Genomic DNA, 21187 nt, shown 5'->3' on the forward strand with positions numbered 1-21187 from the left:
TGTTGTGTTTTCATTTTCATTTGTCTCCATGTATTTTTTAATTTCCTTTTTGATTTCTTGGTTGACCCATTCATTTTTCAGAAGCATGTTATTTAACTTTCATGTATTTGTGTTTTTCCACATTTTTTCTTGTAATTCATTTCTAGTTTCACAGCATTGTGATCAGAAAAGATGCACAGTATGACTTTGATCTTTTTTAATTTGTTGAGACTTGTTTTGTGGCCTAATGTGTGACCTATTTTGGAGAATGTTACATGTGCACTTGAAAAGAATGCATTCTGCTGTTTTAGGAAGGAATGTTCTGAATATATCTGTTAGATTTATGAGGTCCAATGTGTTATTCAAAGTCCATTTCCTTGTTAATTTTCTGTTTGGATGATCTACTCATTGATGTAAGTGGGGTGTTCATAATCCTTATTATTATTGTATTACTACCAATTACTTTATGTTTGTAATAAGCTGCTTTATGTATTTGGGATCTCCCGTATTGGGTGCATAAATATTTACAATTGTATCTCGTTTGATTGTTCTTATTATGATTATATAGTATCGTTCTTTGTCTCTTATTATCTTTGTTTTAAAAGTCTAATTTGTCTGGTATAAATATTGCTATCTTTCTTTTCAGTTCTGTTTGCATGATAAATGTTTTTCCCACTTTCAATCTGCACATGGTTTAGATTTGAAATGAGTTTCTTATAGGGAGCATATAGATTGGTTTTGGTTTTTTTTAATCCATTCCATCATCCTATGTCTTTCGATTGGAGCATTTAGTCCACCTACATTCAAAATAATTATTAATAGGTATGTACTGATTGCCATTTTGTTACTTGTTTTATGGTTGTTTATGTACATCTTCTCTGTTCCTTTCTTCTCTCACTTTATTCTCTCTCAATTTGCTGGCTTTCATTAGTGATATACATGGATTCCTTTCTCTTTATTTTTTGCATATCTATTAGTGGTTTTTGATTTGTGGTTACTATTAGGTTTGTATATAACATATTACGCATATAGCATCTATATTCAGTTGATGGTCGTTTATATTTGAACCCATTCTTCACTCTTTCCCTGTCATGTTTTAGGTATATGGTGTTATACTTTACATCCTTTTGTTTTGTGAATTCCTTGACTGATTTTCATAGATATAATTGATTTTATTGCTCTTGCATTTTCCACTTTCCCTACTCTTACTTATGGTCTTTCCTTTCTACTCAACTCTTTTCTACTCTACTCTCATAGGTCTGGTTTTGTAGTCATGAATCCCTTTAACTTTTGTTTCTTTAGGAAACTCTATCTCTCCTTCTATTCTGAAGGGTAGCCTTGCTGGATAGTGGATTTTTGGCTGCAGGTTTTTTTTCTTTCACACTTTGAATATATATGTCATGCCACTCTCTTCTAGCCTGCAAAGTTTCTACTGAAAAATCAGCTGACAACCGTATGGGGTTTCCCTTGTATTCAACTGGTTTTCTTGCTCCTTTTTGAAATTCTCTCCTTATTACTACTTTTTGCCATTTTAATTACTATGTGCCTTGGGGCTGACCTCTTTGGGTTAATTTTGCATGGGGCTCTCTGGGTCTCCTTGATCTGGATTTGTGTTTCCTTCCCCAGATTCAGGAAATTTTCAGCTGTTATTTATTCAAATAAATTTCCTGTCCTCTTTTCTCTTGCTCCCTTTCTGGGGTCCCTATGATGTGAATACCATTATGCTTGATGATGTTACTGAGTTTCCTAAGCCTGTTTTAATTTATTATTATTTTTTCTTTCTCCTGTTCAGTTTGATTGCTTTCCATTACTCTGTCCTCTAGGTCACTGATCCTTTACTGTGCTTCCTCTTGTCTACAATTTATTCCATCTAGTGTATTTTTAATTTAAGTTATGGAGTTCTTCATCTCTGATTGGTTCTTTTTTATGTTTTCTATCTCTTTCTAAAGAGTCTAACTGAGGTTTTCCACTCCTTTCTCAAGTCCAGTGAGGATCTTTATCATCATTACTTCAAATTCATTGTCAGGTATATTACTTGTCTTCCATTTCATTTAGGTCTCTTACTGACATTTTTAGCCTTTTTTTTTTTTTTTTCATTTTGAACATATTCTTCTGCTTCCTCATTTTGGGTATGGCTTTAATTTTATCCTCAAATGAAGTAAGATGCCACACTAAACTATGAAACCACTGTAATATTATAATTTTTACATTGTGCCTTTTTAGAGGACACACCTGGTATTTTTCAGCCCCATGTTCTGGGCTCAATTCTTTTCTTGGGTGAGAAGTTAATGAGACACAGAACACTGCACTCAATGTTCAGAGGGCAAGCTCTGAGCCTGGACCCTGCACTTGCAATAACTTATTTCTCTCTCATTGCTATATCCCTGCAAATGTTCTGAATTTATTTCAGTATGTGCTTAGTTCTTTAAGTCTTAGAAACAGAGCCCACTTTGCTCTCAATAGTTTTATAAGAGGTTCCAATCCCAAACTCCAGTCCCTAACTTTAGTATTGCAGCCGGTGCCACTCTCTTGTACTGTTGCTGGAATTCCCTGAATTTACTCCCTATCTATCTATACTCCACCTGCTGCTGAAAATACATCTCTGATGTTCTAACTGCTGGTCTCCATTTCCCACCCGACATTTGGAGAGGATTTTCTGAAAGGTCTGTCTAGTATTACTGTGTTACAATTAATACTATTATTATCATTGGAAGCCACCATTTACTAATATAGACTTTGATTCTTTCATTAGTCTTCAAGATGTCTGAGAGAAAGAGAAGCAGGATTTTTTTTTTTTTCCATTCTCTTAGGCCTGGGTTCAGTGGAGTGTCTAGACCTGAATAAACAAATGAATATACAGGGAACTAACTACATACTAGATACTACTGCACATACTCTATATAATTGTAACTAAGTAACTCTAACAACACAATTTTTCAACTGAGGATACTGAGACACAGATTAATTAACAGCTAACAAGATAAGTTAGCAGATCATTACAGTTAAGTAGATGAGCTAGGATTTACAGCGCATCTGTCTGATCCCCAAACCAGCTCACTCTCCACCATGCCATGATGTCTTGCTTCTGTGATTGGTTTTTCCTACTCTGGCCTATTTTGCTGATCATCACTGAGCTCTAGTCATGGCATTCTCACTGATTTGTTCACTGTTTCTAAAAGAGAACAGTTTAAACATATTTTATTGAATATATATTTACACATATACAATCTTTATCAATCTATTAATCATCTATCTATCATGATTGCTTTCACAGGGACATTTGGAAAAAATACACTGCCCAAATGTGTATTTTTACAGAATTGAACTTTGGAAAAAAATTAAACTGTTATGTGTGTTAGCAATTTCTTTCTTTCTTTCTTTCTCTTTCTCTTTTTTTTTTTTTTTTTTTTTTTTTTTTGCATTAGCAATTTCTGTTAGTGACCTGTATTCAGGTAATTTTTAGGTTATTTTTATGGGTTTTCTCATCATTCTACCCATAAGAAAGACAAAAGCCATGAAATTCAGAGATATCTCACTTTTTTAGGAATTTTTTTTAGGATCACCTTCTTCTCTAGGGAAATTAATAAATCTATTAACACTTGAACACTAGATATGATTTTTAGAGGAGCTTTTTATCTGAAAGGGTATTGCTAGCCATTTGCTCTCATCCAAATGACTTACGGACACAATTAGTAGTTATGTTTCAGTCCAGCAGAACATTGAAAAACCATTATAGGCTTTTGAGAAATAGTCTGCAATACAAAACTATTGCTATTCTAAGGATGAATAAACTGCCTATTGTTCTTGAGTAGAAACATCAGGTAATCTGGGACCATTTAATCTAAAATTCATCTTTTCCCAGTCTTTTCTATTCAAAATATATAAGCTTATTCAAGCTGACTTTTTATATCACATGGTTCATTTTTACTAGAATTTAATTGTAATAATCTTATTTTTTAAGGCATGACCTAGTTCTTTAAAATTCATAGGCTGGGGGTGCCTGGGTGGCTCAGTGGGGTAAGCCGCTGCCTTCGGCTCAGGTCATGATCTTAGGGTCCTGGGATCGAGTCCCACGTCAGGCTCTCTGCTCATCAGGGAGCCTGCTTCCCTCTCTCTCTCTGCCTGCCTCTCTGTCTGCTTGTGATCTCTGCCTGTCAGATAAATAAATAAAATCTTTAAAAAAAAATTCATAGGCTGAAGAAAATGGGTGAAAATAGAGAGAAGATAATATATATGAAAATACAGTTGGAAATACATAGCTATGCCTTCACACATCTGATGGCTAATTTAAACAGTGTTGAGAAGGGAATGTATTACACAGTAATTAACTAAAGAAGGTTTTAATAAGGTATCTAATTTAGAAACTTTACTAGTTCTCTTTCATAACCAACATCACAACTCACGTCCACAGGCTTGCCATCGGAAGCTCGTGCTGCAATTACAGTCTTTCCACGAAGGTCCACAGTGTCCTTTTCATCTATATGCCGGCTTGCAATTAAATTACAATCCATATAGAGTGAAATGTCCCGGGATTGAATACCAATGCCAAGTTTATGCCACTGACGATCAAACAAAGGACGGAGTTCTCGATTTTTAAAAATGTAATTCAACACATCTCCCTCAGGAGCTCGGAACATAAATTCCACCACCTTCTTTCCACCGTCAACTACCATAGAAACCTGCAAAAATGCAAATTAGCATTAAATGTTTCAAAACTAGGGTTCAAAATTACTAAAGTACACAAATTAACAGTTAGAGATGCATGTTGGTATAATTGAGGCACTTAGTAAAATGTTTTAGATGACACCAGATTTGTTAATACAAAAGAACAGCAAATATCTAGGTATGAAAATGTTTTAAATATGGGGCATTCTGGTGAATGTAATATGTTCCTTTCTTGAGAGAACATCTGAGGATATATATATGTATATCTAAGTATATATATAATTCTGTATGAGTAATTCAAGAATTAAATGTTACTTAATTTAAAAAGAATAAGAATAGGATCATTTCTCTTAGCATAGAAACTGAGATTGACTTCTTGAAACTTTGATGATTTGCATGGTGTAGAGAAAAATGCCTTTTCATAAAGGATATACTTTTAGTTCAGTTCATCTTTCCATCATAAAATTGTGACTATATTAATAGATTAAAAGACCAGTGAAACAAAAAACATCTCAATGGATAGGTATAGAAATAAACCCAAATGTAAGGTGCCAATAAGTAATACTGAGGTTCATCTCCCCCCACCAACCTGGAGTCTTTGCAAACTCATCTTTCTGCCCAAGTGTCATCACTCGCACAAGTATTCCTAGGTTCCTTCTCCCTGTGCCCCATTTTAGGAAGCTGTCCTATCTATGCTCCCATAGTCCCCATTCAGCTCTGAGCCTACCTCTACCACTGCACCTGTCACACCATGGCTATGCTATAGTATATTGTTCTCCTAGATGCCATCCTTTTAAGACCTGAGAAAGGTCTTTCTCCCTAAGAAAGGAATTACTCTTTTAAAAATCTCTTTGTCACTAACTAGAAAATAGCATGTGTTCAATAGCTTTTTATTGATGGAATCAATATTTTATCCCACCTCTTTACTTACTCCAGACTTTCAAATGAAACAATGAATGAGTTATTTAAAAATGATACATTTCAGAAATGATAGGAGATAGAGAAGTTATTAGTGTCAATGAAGCAGTTATGAAAGAAGGGTCATTTCAGTGTCTTTAGACAAGATATGAATCATATTACAGATCTCAGCAAGATCATCCTAATGATGAGAACACTTGCATTTCCCTGTCGATGATTCCTCTAAAAGGAAGAATATTCAGATACTAGATCTGCTTCCAAATTTGTGCACACCATGCCAAGATTCAGTTGGCATAACCATGTAAGAGAAAACTAATCAGCACAACTCTTTGTTTCCTTACCTGTGGTATATTCTGCTGGTTTAAAACCTGCCACAGAAACCATCGTTCCTTTTTGGTGCTTCTTCGTACTCGAAACATAGCTGCTATGGCGTACTCATCAGGAAGGCCTTTGGGAAATATCTTACTGGGGAAGGGAAATAAAGAATTATTGTGAGAACACTGAAGATGGTGAGGAAAAAAATCTAGGTATGAAGTTCTTTGTAACAAAATATTTTTTTCCCATCACAATAAAACAAAATCTCTAAAATGGAATTTTCTCTATAAAGTCACCATTATTAAGCTAAATTTCATAATGACCATTAACTGTACTGCCTTAAGTAACGTTGTTCATTAAAAAGCAAACGAAATGTTAATTCCACATCTGATCTGATTCTGGCATCTTTGCTGAGCCACGAGGTGCCTCAGGGGTGTCTATAGGAGTCAGCACCATGGCAGAAGACATCAAGTCCAAAATCAAGAACTACCAGACTGTTACTTTGGACAGCTGCTTCCCCAATCAGAACCAGACCAGGAACTGCTAGTAGAACTACCTGGACTTCTACCACTGAAGGAGGTGATATCTCCATGTGTGAATGGTCCTGGTGTGTTTACAAGTCCTTCTGCCCCACAGCCCAAATGTCAGCCTGGGATGACCACAGGGCAGAAGGCTCATCTCCTGAGAAGATCGGAACTGGCTCCACCTACCTCTTCTTTGTCTTCTATCCTTCTCCCAGGGTGGTGAAGGGCGAAGTGGGCACATGGTGATCCCCACCCTGGGATCGTGAATCACGGGTGAACTAATAATAAATCCTCATTGGAAAAGTATAAGACTGTGTATGTATAAAATAGCTTGATGGGCAGTCAAGAAACCAGGGTGGAAGTTTTACCTTGATCAGTATGAATGATGATTTTTTCCATTTTGTTTTATGTTATTAAACTGGCCATATTCTCCATACCAGACGACAGAGTGGATGACTAAATAAAACAGCCTCAAGCCCCTATATGTGCTAAAATGTATCTTATGTTCCCCTTTATTATCTATACAATTTCAAAAAAATTTTATTATGTAATTTTTGAACCATATAAAAATAGTATAATAGAAACTCCTGTGGGGGCACCTGGCTGGCTCAGTTGGTGAAGCATGGGAGTCTCCATCTTGGGGTTTTGAGTCACATGCTGGGTATAGAGCTTACTTTAAAAAATAAACAAAAACCCTCCTGTGTATCCAAATAAATAGATAGATAGGTAACAAATAATATGGCTTTGATGTCTGCCATTTCTTTTTGGGACCACCTATAAACCTGAAGGTGAGCATAGGTATAGTTGAGAGGTGATGCCAAAACATAAACTTCCAAATGACATTTTGAACTAGCTAGTTGCATCCAAACTCTTTTTAAAAAGGAAACCTCAACCCACACTGCAGACCCCTATTTCACCCCCACCTGCAGTAACTTGTGTCTCCATTTTCTTCTAATTTCCTGCCTCCTTTACCCCACTCTCCCACCATCACGCTCTTAGGATCGTATCTTCATTTCACATGTTTTGGAATTCGACAGAGCTATTTCCTGGAATTCTTCCATTCATTATATTGAACACATCTTTAAATATGAGCTGCACATTACTGAAAAGAATTTTTTGTAAGTTTTTATTATTTTTTTTCTACACAATCTTATCTTTTCTAGGAACTTGTTTCTTAGACAACCACTTAACACCTTATCCTAATGATTTATTCTACTATTCTACTTTCTGGGGTATTTCCCTCATTTATTTTCCAATCCATCTATTCAACACCAATTTTTTTTTTCTTATTACCAGGATCATCTTTTGTTCTCTTTTTAAAAATATCCTGAACGCAGTATTTTAAATCCCTGAAATAATCAATTAGATGGGTTTTTAAATGTTTTTCCTGCATCCTTGAACATCATCATTTCATCCAGTTTCGTTTTCCCTGTTTGACAGTTTGGCCTCTTTCTTCCATGCTGGGAGCTACACTCCACTTTCTAATGGTTTTTGATAATCCATATGTCATTAAGGATGAAGCACAGAACTTTGATTGCAAGCTTCATGTATGTCCGCACAGTGTTGATGAACAACTTCACGGCATAGCATGATCAGCTAGTGGATTTCACTGACAGTCCCTCACATGTGAATGTAGAAAGATTAGTTCTCTAGGGACACTCAGTTTCTCCATAGAAGAATCTTTCTATGTCCCACTTGGAAGAGTATTCATCTGGATGCAGGCCGTAGTTCAGTACAGAATTTTGCTTCATCCCTCTGTTTTTGGTGCCGTGCCTCTTTCCTTCCACCTGGAGGCTCTCTGGCTAAATTTCTCTCCATAATAAGTCTAATAAACCTCTCACCTTCTGTCTGGTTGTATGAGGAAAAAGGAGGTACACTAGGTACAGTATACCCACAAACACATCCCTTACCAGCTTCTGCAGAGGCTGGTTCCCCCTAGTGATAAATCTCTCAGGTATCCACTGAAGTCAACTGACCCACATCTCACTAGAAACCCCAGCCCAGCAGTACATAGGTTCTAACATCTTCCAACTGCTTTTTGTCTTCAAAGAATCTATTGTAATCTCTCTTTCTCTTGTTCCAACTCCCTTTCTACAGTCAATTTTGCATTTTAGAAGGTTAAAAGTCCTTTCAAATCTTCAACCTCTCCCTCTCCAATGCCCCTTTGATCTTGGTTTATAAACATATGCATATCTTCCCCCTGCTACAAAATAGATAAAACTTCCTCCAACCTTGCTATATCACTGTATCACCCTCTCATCTATCCACCAACCTTCTTACATGAATATCTTAATATCCTCATTGTTACTACCCACTAGTCCTTAACTGTCTTGCATTCTAAAAGCATTTCCATTCAGTTAATCCACTGGCCTCTTCTCAATCCCCATTCCCCTCAATCCTTCTGAAGTCTTTAACACTGAAGATATCCTTTCCTCATTGATATAAACCAAAGGCCACTACCACAGGCCTACAGGGCCCACCCAGGGAAGTGGAATGTAAACTTCCTGAGGTTCTTTGTCTATCCTACTCACCTTCTTGTTCCCAGCATCTAGAACAGTGCCTGCACAAGGCGGGTGCTCAATAAATATTATTAAATGAATCAATTAGTGGACTGAATTCAGATATATACTACCTAAAAAATATATACAAAACAAAAAACACATGGCCCTCTCAGTCTAGCTTTGATTTTTCCCATCTTGGATAGAAATATGCATCTAAGAAAATTTCACTTTCCTCTTAAGACTTTTATTAAAAACAAACAAAAATGAAAATGAAAACAAAAACAACAAAAAAAAAAACCCAGGGGTGACTGGATAGCTCAGTAGGTTTGGTGTCTGCCTTCTGCTCAGGTCATAATCCCAGGGTCCTAGGTTTGAGCCCTGCATCAGGCTCCCTGGTCAGCAGGAGCTTCTCTCTCTCCCTCTGCCACTAACCCCTGCTTATGCTCACTCTGTCAAATAAATAAATAAAATTTTAAAACACACACACATGCACTCACAAAAAACAAACAAAACAAAACAAAGCAAAAAACACCAGAGGAAGTGAGTTAATAACAGAAACCAATACCCATCCTCATGTAGAGGTCACAGGTTTCTTTCAAGTTTATTGCCACTAGGGCACTCTATAACTGTTTGCAAAATGAATGAGTGACCTAGCAAATGAAACAGATAAAGACACACTTCATTTTGATAGAATTCTTTAATATTTCATAAAACTAAATATAATTATTTTTAATAATTCATAATCGAATTCAAAATTGAAAATATATCTCATGAAAGGTTCTTTCTGTGACAAAAAATAAACTTAAATATTTTTAATATTGTTAATATATAATAAATACAGTCTTAAAATAATACACTGAAATAAATTTAGTTATGTTTACAGAAAAACTGATTTTTTTCTTAGTCTAAGTTTAAAATGGATACAAATCCTTATAATTACTATCTTTTCCTTTCAGTAATTCTTGCTCTACTTTCAAAGCCAAAAATCATTTCACTTGCTGAATTATAATTTTGAAGAAAAAGTCCTCTATTTTAAAAACAATACATTACAAAATATATCAGCTCTTATAGACTATGCTTCTTTTTTATACCACACAAGCACACTTAATGTGACCAGAATAATTTCTCTGGGTCTTGCCAAAGTTTCTATTATAAAAGATGCCATATTGGATTACTGGTCTGATACCGGAGAGATATAATGACAGCTTGTTATGTGTAAGATACCCATGCTTGAATATTTTTGAATGGAGTGTAATTTCCTATGAGAAATTCTATCCATTACTTATTCAGCAATATTCCCATTAAGAAAAAATTTTTTATCCTTACTTGCCAAATAATTCATATATATATGAAATGTATATAATATACATGTATGAAATACATATAATATATAGGTATATATATTATAGGGCTAAAAATTATCATTGGGATATTTTCTACCTTCTCTCCATTTCATACACATTGTATGTATTTCAATGCTGTAAATGTCAAATTCATCCACATAAATTAATACTAACCTATATATGAAGGGCTCAAAGTTTAGTGAAAATTAAGTGTAATTAATCCTTTATTTCCCATTGTCTACTTTTCTTCACGCTAATGAAAGTCATCTAAATATCCATGGATAGGTAAGAGTAGAAATATACCAAATTAACAAAATGTTCAATCTAAAAATCAATTTCTTTAATGTTACTAAGTAAAAGTCACAGAGAGTCAAACTAAAGTCATTCCAAATTACCCAAAGGTGCCAAAGGAAATTTGCTGCTTGCAGAGTCCTCTTTACACTAGCCCCTGAGAGCACTAGTTCTAGATACAATCTGGAGTGTCTCTGAAGCCTCATAATTCACATATTTTAGACTCCTTTGAACTTGTAATTTATTTCAGTGTTGAAAAAAATCTAAAATATAGTTTTCACCCACTCTCTGATGTTCTCTCTATATAACAGCCCTCTGTTCAATCATGAAATGGAAAGAAACACTATTAAACTCTACGGGAAGTGGCCGAGAATCAAAAGTAGGGCTCCTCATAGTGATCAGCTACGGCCGAAGGCAATGTCCAGATCTGAGAACAAGTGAGATTTGACCCCACAAAAAACTGATTTCATAAAGATGTTAACATTATAGTACTTCCCTCTCAGTGTTAAAATTAAGAGAGATTTTTAAATTTTCTTCTTTATAGTTTCACTACTTCCTCAATTTTTACAATGAGCATAAATTGTATTATCATTTTTAAAGCAACACTACTATTTCTCAGGTTAGGAAAAAACAATCCTGTTGTTTAAAGTGAATTATAAATTAATAGGATATTCTTCAAGGTCATAGATGAGGGAGAATTAACAACAAATATTGGGGCAACTGAGTAGCCCAGTGGGTTAAGCCTCTGCCTTTGGCTCAGGTCCTGAGATCTCAGGGACCTGGGATTGAGCCCTGCATTGGGCTCTCTGCTCAGCAGGGAGCCTGCTTCCCCCTCTCTCTCTGCCTGCCTCTCTGCCTACGTGTGATCTCTGTCTGTCAAATAAATAAATTTTAAAAATCTTTTAAAAAAAACAATAACAAATATTATTTTTTTCTATTATGGGAGGTTAAAAAGTCATAGAAGTCTATAACTCCCAATCTAAAGCCTTCAGAATGGTTCATTCATGAAGAAGTAGGATGAGATGAAAGAAACTTCAAATGAAAATACACTTTACCCAATATTTTCTCCATATACTTCAAACAGAATATCTAATTACAAAGTCCTAGTACCTGTACTTATGAAGTTGGATACAAATGAACATTTTATTAAACATGAAGGAATTCACTGTATAGGAATTTAAGAATGGGCCGTATTTGTCTACATAGCATACTTCCCACAGTCTCTAAATCTTTCTCACTTGATTAATGAAAATCTTTGCTGGTCAGAATTTATTTAAAATCTTTAAGAAATATAAGTAAAATGATGACGTCTAAAACATATCTGCAATACAGAAAAGATCTTGGCGTGAGATGAAAGAAACATTTAATCATTCTGTGTATGTGTAATTGTTATTAAATAGGATTGTACTTCCACTGTCTTCTGTATACATGGTATGAATGCAGACTATGTTAGCTGACAAGCCCAAACACCTAAAATTCTACTATTAGAACTTTCTTTCTCTCTGAAAAACACTTGTGTTTATAAAACATAAGCTCTGTTTCCGCTAAAATAGTCCCTAGAAACTGGTCACATGATACTAACAAATTGTCTAATAATTAATTCTCACCTTGGAAAGAATAGAACAGAGATCTATGAGATTGTGATAAAGCAAGGAAGTTAAGAGAAAAGACACAGAGAGGGAGGAATAAATCCAGAGCAGGAAATGCTCCTTAGTTAGAAGACCGAAATGTCATCGTTCTGATCCCTGGGTAACACAAACATCATCTTAAGGCACTGGCAGTTAGAGAGCAAAGTTTCAAAAAGAAAGGTGATGCCAAAGGGGAGATGGAACCAAGATAAACCTTGACTGTTTTCCTTGCCTGTGCTGTCAACTCACGTGCTTAAATCTCTACTGGGCATCTCCCCTTGGATATTAAAGGCATCTCTAATTAAATAACTGAAATTGAACTTTGTCAACACATCCCTTCACCAGAATCCCACATCTCCATAAAAGGTGTAGCCATTCACCCACATTCTCCAGCCTAAAAGTCATTCTTGAATCTTACCTTTTCTTTATTTTCCTCCATTACGAACAACCATGAGCAAGTCTTACTGTTTCTACCATCAAAATAGATCAGAGTAAATGAAACAAGATGGGATTGGGAGGGAGACAAACCATAAGTGACTCTTAATCTCACAAAACAAACTGAGGGTTGATGGGGGGAGGGGGTTGGGAGAGGGGGTGGGGTTATGGATACTGGGGAGGGTATGTGCTATGGTGAGTGTTGTGAAGTGTGTAAACCTGGCGATTCGCAGACCTGTACCCCTGGGGATAAAAATATATGTTTATAAAGCTGTAAAAAAAAAAAAAAAGAAAGGATGAATACCCAAGTTTTGTAGCAACATGGACGGACTGGAAGAGATTATGCTGAGTGAAATAAGTCAAGCAGAAAGAGTCAATTATCATATGGTTTCACTTATTTGAGGGAAATTGGAAGGGGAGGTGAACAATGAGAGACTATGGACTCTGAAAAACGATCTGAGAATTTTGTTAAGGGGTGGGGGGTGGGAGGTTGGGGGCACCAGGTGGTGGGTATTGTAGAGGGCACGGATTGCATGGAGCACTGGGTGTGGTGCAAAAATAATGAATACTGTTATGCTGAAAAAATAAAAAATTAAAAAAATAAAAAAATAAATAAATAAATAAATAAATAAATAAATAAATAAATAAAATAGATCCTAACGCTGTCTACTTCTCTTCAGCTCCTCTGTCACTCACTAGTCCAAACTGCCAGTCTCTCCTCAGGACTCCTGTGATGGTTTTGTTCTCCCTCTTTCCCCTCCATTACAGGCTTGCCCTGTAGGATGCACTTTTCAAATGTAAATCAGACGTCACCCCTCCCTTACTTACAGCCTTCCTGCAGTATCCTATGGTTCCTGGAATAAAATGTGCACATCTTTGATCATGGCTCACAAGGCTTTATCTGTTCTGACCCCTGCCCTCTCTGATAGGTCATCTCTTATTCCAGTTTCTGTGTGGAACCCAGACTCCAGGCACAATGACCTGAATTTTGGTCCTTGAGCATACTCGTCTCATTGGGGTCTTGGGCCTTTGTACATCTTGTTTTCTCAAAACACAGGATGGCCATTCCCAGAAGTCCTCACTTAAATGGCTTCTCCTCACTATTCAGGTTTTAGCTCTGTTTCACTTTTTCTGGAAGGTTGATAGCTCTTCTCACTTCAGTTACTACCTAACATTTTACCTTGTTTTGTTTTCTTCATAGGCTTATAACTACCCAAGTATTTTTTTTTAATGTATTAGTTTACACATGTATTGCCTGTCTACAACCCCTAGAATGTGATTTCCATGAAAATAGGGGCTCTGCCAGACTTGTTGCTCTAAATCAACCATTAGACTAGTATCTGGCTTATAGGAAGCACAAATAAAAGTTTGTTCCATTCATAGAAAATCCATCATGATATCTATGGCCAGTCCTGGCATGTGTACATGGTATTTGCATAATGTTTAAAGTTAAGACCTTTAAGACTATGCCATATGACATTCAGCAGGAAAAGAGAAGGGAAAAAATCAAGCTCTATATGATTTAAAGCAGGTTAATCAGTTTGACACAAATTGAGTCCAAGAACAAATACAATCAGTGTTCTTACTTTCAAAAAGAAATTTTAAATCTCTACAAGTTATAGCAAAATAGATCTCCTGCCCCAAGAAGATTTCACCAAACATGTCCTTCAGCAGAAGTCTTCCAGTGTTTGGAAATGACACCACACATAAGAGTTTCCTGTAGTTCTACGGTCCTAAAGCTGAAGGGAACCTTTAGAGTGATTTAGATCAACCATCTTATAAATGAGAAATTAAAGCCTCAGAAGTTAAATAACTGGCCCCACCATCATCTGCCAGAGGTCAGGATGGAACTTGAACTCTGGACTTCTAATTCCCGGGGTCAATTTTTTTTCCAGTATATGAAGTTGCTTGCATCCTCCGGGTTAAGAATAAAATTTCCCTCATCATTACTGACCTGACTTAAATGTAATGTTATGTGACTATAGGGAAGGGAAAAAAACCACTTTTCTGAATACTAGAAGAGATGGGGGGAGTATAAATATCAACTATCAGTAACAACAAATGAATAGTTAAAATGTTTACAATCATGATAGTATTAACAACAACAATAAATCATACTTGGGGCTCAGAGCAAAGTATTCATCGTGACATTTGCATATCTTAGGTAACCAGTAGCCATAGAGAGGGAAGAGTATTACAGTTCTCTCCCTTAATTATATTTTGAGCACAGATTAGGAAATATTGAAACCACACAGTAATATCTTTAAAAGAGGGCTATGATCTGTTGGGTTTTAAGAAAGATACCCATGCTACAGAAGTGATAACCAATCAGGAGTATTTTCTCTATATTCCTTAGAGATTATTTCTTAGAAAAATTGGATTTATCACCAAACATTTCTTTAAAAAGCACAATTTTGGGGAAGTAGTAAAAATTATAAGAACAGCATATGTACTAATAATTACACAATGTGAAGAAAAGCATGACATGTTCTCATAAAAAAGTACCTTGGTGTTTGTCCTACTGGTGAGAAAATACATTGTTATTTTAATATCTTAGGAAGAACACCAATAGAATAGTAACCTGACTAAAAAAAGATGAACAATTCCTTAAAAAGTGAAAATAATGATCAGAAATGTGACTATTTCAAATAATTATAGAAGAACCTTTAGCCCTGACCCTATATTAATGCTTCCCCGGCATGGGGAGCAGTATAAGCTTCTATCCCATTCATCCCCTGAGGTGTGAAATCAATGTCAACCAGAGCTATACACAAAGTTAACTTAATAAAGTTGAAGTGTCTGGTCTCTCAGGGACAGAAGGATGTCAGCTGAACAAATCACAGGCATTCCTGGCTGCCCAGTTAATGAGAAACCAATAAGAGCTACCTTAAATGGATAAACTCTGCTTTTTCATACTCCCTTCTAGATGGGGAGCACTGCAAGCATGAAAAATCATAAAACAAAAAATAATTCACTCTTTTATAGTATGTGCAAAATATTTATTAAGTTGTTTTATGGGGAGATGGAATCAGGGAGTGGATCTCATTTAGTTTCCATGAGTAGGCCCTGGTGGTTTGTTGTCAAGAAAAATAAAGACCATAATGAAGCTCATAAATTTCTTTACTTCTTTGTATATTAAGTAATTGGTAATTTCATTGTACAGCAAGTTCAAGTTGATGTATTTGTTCAGTACTCCTAGAAGGACCATAGTTTTTAATGTGGCAAGTGACATCTCTGTCTCATGTATGGAAAAAGTAAAGGACAAAAACCAAACTGCAGAATAAAAAGGGATAGAGGAAGAAAAAAATGTGACTGCCAGTTTCTTTTTTGTTCTTTTACCTAATTAAATAATAAGGAATGTGAGGCAAGAAGTGAAAGGTTAAAAAAAAAAAAAAAGGAAATACAAAGAGTAACAAGCTTTCATAATTTCAGTGCTCACAAACTGAAAAGAGAACATAATTATTCTAGAGAAATTTCATTTTGTATATGGTATTCCCCAAATCAAGCATGGTACATATTTGGATAGCAAAGTGCTTAAAAAATTAATTACTAATGACAACAGTTCCCGAGGTAATTCTTCTACTAGCTCTTAGCACAAGGCTTGAAACAAAGGCCCCTCCCCCTTTTTTTAAAGTGCTATTTTGGTAGAGATGAAGTGAGTTTTCCAGATCATATTTAGCAAGACCAACATTTATTTACTTTTTTGCTTTTAAAATGAAATGGCTAAATGGAAAAAAGATCTATTTTTAAATATCAAGAACTGGCTTCCAAATTAATTCTTCCATTCTAAATAAGCATGAGGCAGAGTTTATGAAGAACTTCCGTATTTACAAGTATCAATGGGGCCTTTGACTTGCTGAATATCTTCCAGGAAGAGAAATATGATACAAGTTACATTTCCTGAGAGTGAAGTGAGAGATGCTTGGAGTTTATAGTAAGTCATTTCTTTCCCAGCTGACACCCACCATCACCTGTCACATTACAAGCAATTTGGCTAGCAGGGCCTGGAAGGTTTGTCTGAAATGTCTTCCCCCCAAGCCGGGTGGTGATGTTTGAGTTCCACAGACACAGACTCTGAAATCTTAGCCTTTTTGTGCTTGCTAGCTAGGGGGATTCAGAAAGATAGATTGCTAATGGGAAAACAAAGCTTAGATGCCTCTCTGATAATCATGTGTCTGTTATGATTAGCACTCGTTCATCCTGACATCATAAATAACTACCCATTGAAAACAAGCCCTTCTACTATATGACACCCAGGTAACAAAAATCAAGGATGGACCAGAGAAGCCACTGTTAAGAAAGGCTTGGAAGGCTAATTTTTTTTTCAGGTGTTTCCACCCAAAAAAGAACATAAATCCTGGGTCAAACCCCACCCTAAAGCGGTCCTCCGAGAACTGAAGTGTGCTTCCTGGGTTTGGGGGCTTGGCCTCTGCCGCAGGATCATTTGACCTGAAAGTTGTCATTTTCCCAGGGGCATATATTCAGCTGTTTTTTCTTTGTCTGCTTGTTTCTAGAATGTAATGCTATTGCTCTCACACCTTCACTTTATTTTAAGCCGCTTTACGGAGGGGTAACTGACATACTGTGGTTTCTCTTCAGACCGTCGAATCTTTCATCTTTCACTTCATTTTTAAATAAAGTTCAAACCCCTTAGCCTGGCATTTAAGTCTGCTCAGAACAGCACCTCAGCCTCCATTTTCAGCCTCCTCCACCCCAGAAACTCTTGCCACCTGTGTTCACTACCACACAGGATTTCTCACCATTCTTCAAACTGACTTGACCTTTAAATGATACCCCAGCTACCGCACACTGGCCCCCTGGGTCACCTGGCAAATCCGTACTTATCCTTCAAGCCTCTACCTTACACATCCTCTGGAAAGCTTTCCCTAGATGCCTCAAAATGTCTTCCTCTGTTCACCTCTTCATGTTTGTCATCTTCATCTGTGCACACATCTAAATATTGCTACTATATTCCATAACAGCTAATTGTTAACATACCTATTTTCCCAGACAGAAATAACTCAATGCCAGGCACCATGTCTTTATTTATCTTTAAATCCTCAGTCCCTGGCATGTAGTGAGTCTTCCATGTCATTAGGGAATCAAATGAAATACTTTGTTAGAATTTCTTCTCTCACTGCATTCAAAGCTGAACTGAGAAATAATAAGGACAGTATATCATAAAATGTTTATTCTGTATATATCATGAACAAAGGGAATTTTTTCAAAAGATTTTATTTATTTATTTATTTATTTGACAGAGAGAGAGAGAAAGGGAAAGAGCACAAGCAGGGGGAGCAGCAGGCAGAGGAAGAAGCAGGGAGCACGATATGGGACTCAATCCCAGAACCCTGAGATCATGACCTGAGCAGAAGGCAGACACCTAACCAACTGAGCTACCCAGGGGCCCAAAAATGGAATTATATATTCTTATTATGGGTAAATTAGAAGAGAGATAGAAATGTAAAGATAATAGAGAGGAATGTCTAGTTCATATCTATGAGCTTTTGAGTGTCATAGAAAAAAGAATGCCAAGAGTTGATTGGATTACATTTTTAAATACACCAAGCAGCCCTGTGCCTTGGGCATGGCCTTGAGGTCCAGAGGACAGTTACAGAGAGGATCATTGAACTCATACCTTCATCCTCCAGAGCATACACCACCCCCCCACCCCACTCAGCTGTAAGCCACAGAGCAACTCTGGTACCTGAGGGCTGAGGATGAGAAGCCATGAACAGGGGTTGGCTAGGGCCCATGAAGCAGCATTTTCATGGAGAGGACTCCCAGGAAAAGTAAGGGTGACTTGCCTGATCAAGGAAATTAGAATACAAGGATAAGAGTGTACTTTCTTTTGAACATGAGCACACGTGCAACACTCTCGGGGCTCCCCAAAATAACAAGAGCTGTTTTTAAGAGAGGGCTGAATTTCTACAGTTGCACAGGTAGAAAGGTAGAAAGAAATCATCACAATTTAGCAGTGATGTTACTATTACATCATTTGAACCTAATACTAACGAGACCCGGGAACATTTAGATTATCTGAGCCAGAATGAGTTCAGCATTACATGAAAAGTATACTGAACCATACAAAAGGAAGGAATTTTGCTTGAGGACATCAGTGAGGACTGTGTTTAGAAGGTAGTGTGGGTACCAAACTTTCCAGGAGATATAACATCCAAATCAGCAAAAATGACAGGCAGAAATATGACAGGTAGAGAGGAACAGGTCCAGAAAGGCAGTGTAGAGAAATACTACAGGGGCATTTGAGACAGGACAGTGGCCATCAGTAACTCTGAAAGAAATTTCCATAGTGTTCAAGGAGGCCGGTAAGATATAAGGGGGTTAAGGGATGTGTGAGGAAGTTAAAGTCGTCAGTAACATTATTCCTCTGGGAAGTTTGGGAGTAAAAGGGATTGTCAAAGGAAAATGTTTCTAGAACAGAAAAGGATTAAGTATATATTTGTAGACTGAGAGGCCAGGATACTGTGGAGAGGAACACTGAAAACAGAAGAGCAAAGGAGATCATGAGTGGATCAAGGTATTAGAGGAGGCTGGCAGGGAGAAGATTAAGAGCACAAGTGAAGGGGTTAAAACAGAAGGGTAGCCACTACAGAGGACAGCTGAAGCAGGGAAATTCTGAAGTAGAAAGAAGAAGTCGAGATGGCTCAAATATGAGGAATCGCTTTGGTGCAAAACATCTGGCCAATTCAATCTCATATTCAACTAACCAGATGTTAATCCTACACAGAACAACCAAGTGTGTCCGTATTAATTGAAATTTTCACTGAACTTGTGATTGCTTCTTAATTACATGGATATAGCCATGGTGAGAGGAATTATTAAAGTCAATTATTTGAATATATTACTTTTAGCTTAGAATTATAAAAATTTTACCTAGTCTGGAACACATGTATTTTAGGAAATGTAAGTGTTAATTAAAATGAGGTAACAGACAAGGTATACCAAGCTTATGTGAGTCACATAAAATACCATGAGTGGCTTTTGGCTACCCTGCTTATTTTCTGATTATCCTTCATGGTTAAACTGAAGGAAATGAAATGATGATAAATTAATAGTTTATTAGCTGACACAATTATTCTTCCTTGATTAATGTACACTTCAAAGTTCATCACTGAAATTAAAATTGTATTCCACTATCTGAGTCTGTGTTTGAGAATGGAGTTTAGCCTATCCAGTGCTATTCTACCAAACAAAGAGTCTGACAAATCTACAAAACACCTGTCAAGTTCTTATGAAGTTCTTAAGCACCAGTATAACAAAACATCATGCATTACTATAGTCAATTCTCTGGCTAATTTACAAATTTAAGATCATGCTTAAATTTAGGTTTACAGCCATTCTAAAAGCAATACATTTGCAACCACCTAAGGTTAATAGCTAATTAGTCTTCACAGCATTTGTATGGGTCAAATAAGATTAACGATGACTTGAAATCTATGCCTATATGCTTTCTTTTTTTCCTATACTCTGAAAACCTGCAATTCACACTCCACAGATACATACTTACAACCCCCACCCAAGCAAAACCTCTATCTCTTACCATATTTGATTTATTGGGTAAAAAGATGAAGGAAGAGGAAAGAAAAATCAAATATATAATCTAACTATGGATTAATCAATGCCTGTCAAATTGGCCCAAGTAATTACCAAAACAGAACACCTTAATTTTATTATTTTATGATGACATTTGCATTATTATGACTCCTAAGTAGTATATTTAACTGGCACCTCACATAAGGACATTTTAAGATAAGATAATTTCATGTAATTAATCATAATAAAGTAGGAAATAAGCCCTAAATACATGTTGTATAACACTGTACCTATAGTTGATAGCGATAATATATAGTACACTAAACAATGTGTTAAGAGGGTAAATCTCATATTAAATGTTCTTTCTGAAATAAAACAAATGTTTCAGAAAAAAATAACAGATTTGTGATTGTTCTTGTGATGGGGATATAAATATTTCCATGCACTCTTAAAAATCTGCATAATCATCCTCTTAAAATTCTGTTCTATCTAATATATGTAATTTGGCTATATTATATGAATTAAAGAACTCACTAATTGTGAACCTATCGGGCTTTTCTTTTCATCTTAAGAATGTATGACTTGCAATCAGAGAAAGACAGTTATCATATGATCTCCCTGATATGAGGAAGTTGAGAGGCAATGTGGGAGGTTTGGGGGGTAGGAAAAGAATAAATGAAACAAGATGGGATCGGGAGGGAGACAAACCATAAGAGACTCTTAACCTCACAAAACAAACTGAGGGTTGTGGGGGGGAGCGGGGGTAGGGAGAGGGTGGTGGGGTTATGGACATTGGGGAAGGTATGTGCTATGGTGAGTGCTGTGAAGTATGTAAACCTGGTGATTCACAGACCTGTACCCCCTGGATTTAATAATACATTATATGTTAATAAAAAAAAAAAAAAAAGAATGCATGACTTGGGATACCTGGCTGGCTCAGTCAGTTAAGCTTTTGCCTTCAGTTCAGGACATGATCTCAAGGTCCTGGGATCGAACTCCACATCAGGCTCCCTGCTCAATGGAAAGCCTGCTTC

The 21187-nt window shown here is 36.4% G+C and overlaps 2 protein-coding genes across 7 annotated transcripts in view; one reads left to right on the forward strand and one right to left on the reverse strand.

The window, feature by feature from the left end:
* COL19A1 (collagen type XIX alpha 1 chain) overlaps window positions 1-21187 on the reverse strand; it is a 325663-nt gene that overhangs the window by 270700 nt on the left and 33776 nt on the right. For all 6 annotated transcript variants that reach the window (XM_047734919.1, XM_047734921.1, XM_047734920.1 and 3 more), the window contains exons 5-6: window positions 5904-6027; window positions 4383-4658 (exon numbers count right to left, since the gene is read on the reverse strand). In XM_047734919.1, coding sequence (XP_047590875.1) covers window positions 4383-4658; window positions 5904-6027 — 400 coding nt within the window. The remainder of the gene's footprint in view (window positions 1-4382; window positions 4659-5903; window positions 6028-21187) is intronic.
* Window positions 6332-6647, forward strand: LOC125102537 (cytochrome c oxidase subunit 6B1-like). Its single transcript, XM_047733861.1, is given in 2 exon segments — window positions 6332-6441; window positions 6443-6647. Coding segments are annotated over 2 exon segments (315 nt in total).

The sequence above is a fragment of the Lutra lutra genome, chromosome 6 (assembly GCF_902655055.1).
Source record: "Lutra lutra chromosome 6, mLutLut1.2, whole genome shotgun sequence".
Classification (NCBI taxonomy): Eukaryota; Metazoa; Chordata; class Mammalia; order Carnivora; family Mustelidae; genus Lutra; species Lutra lutra.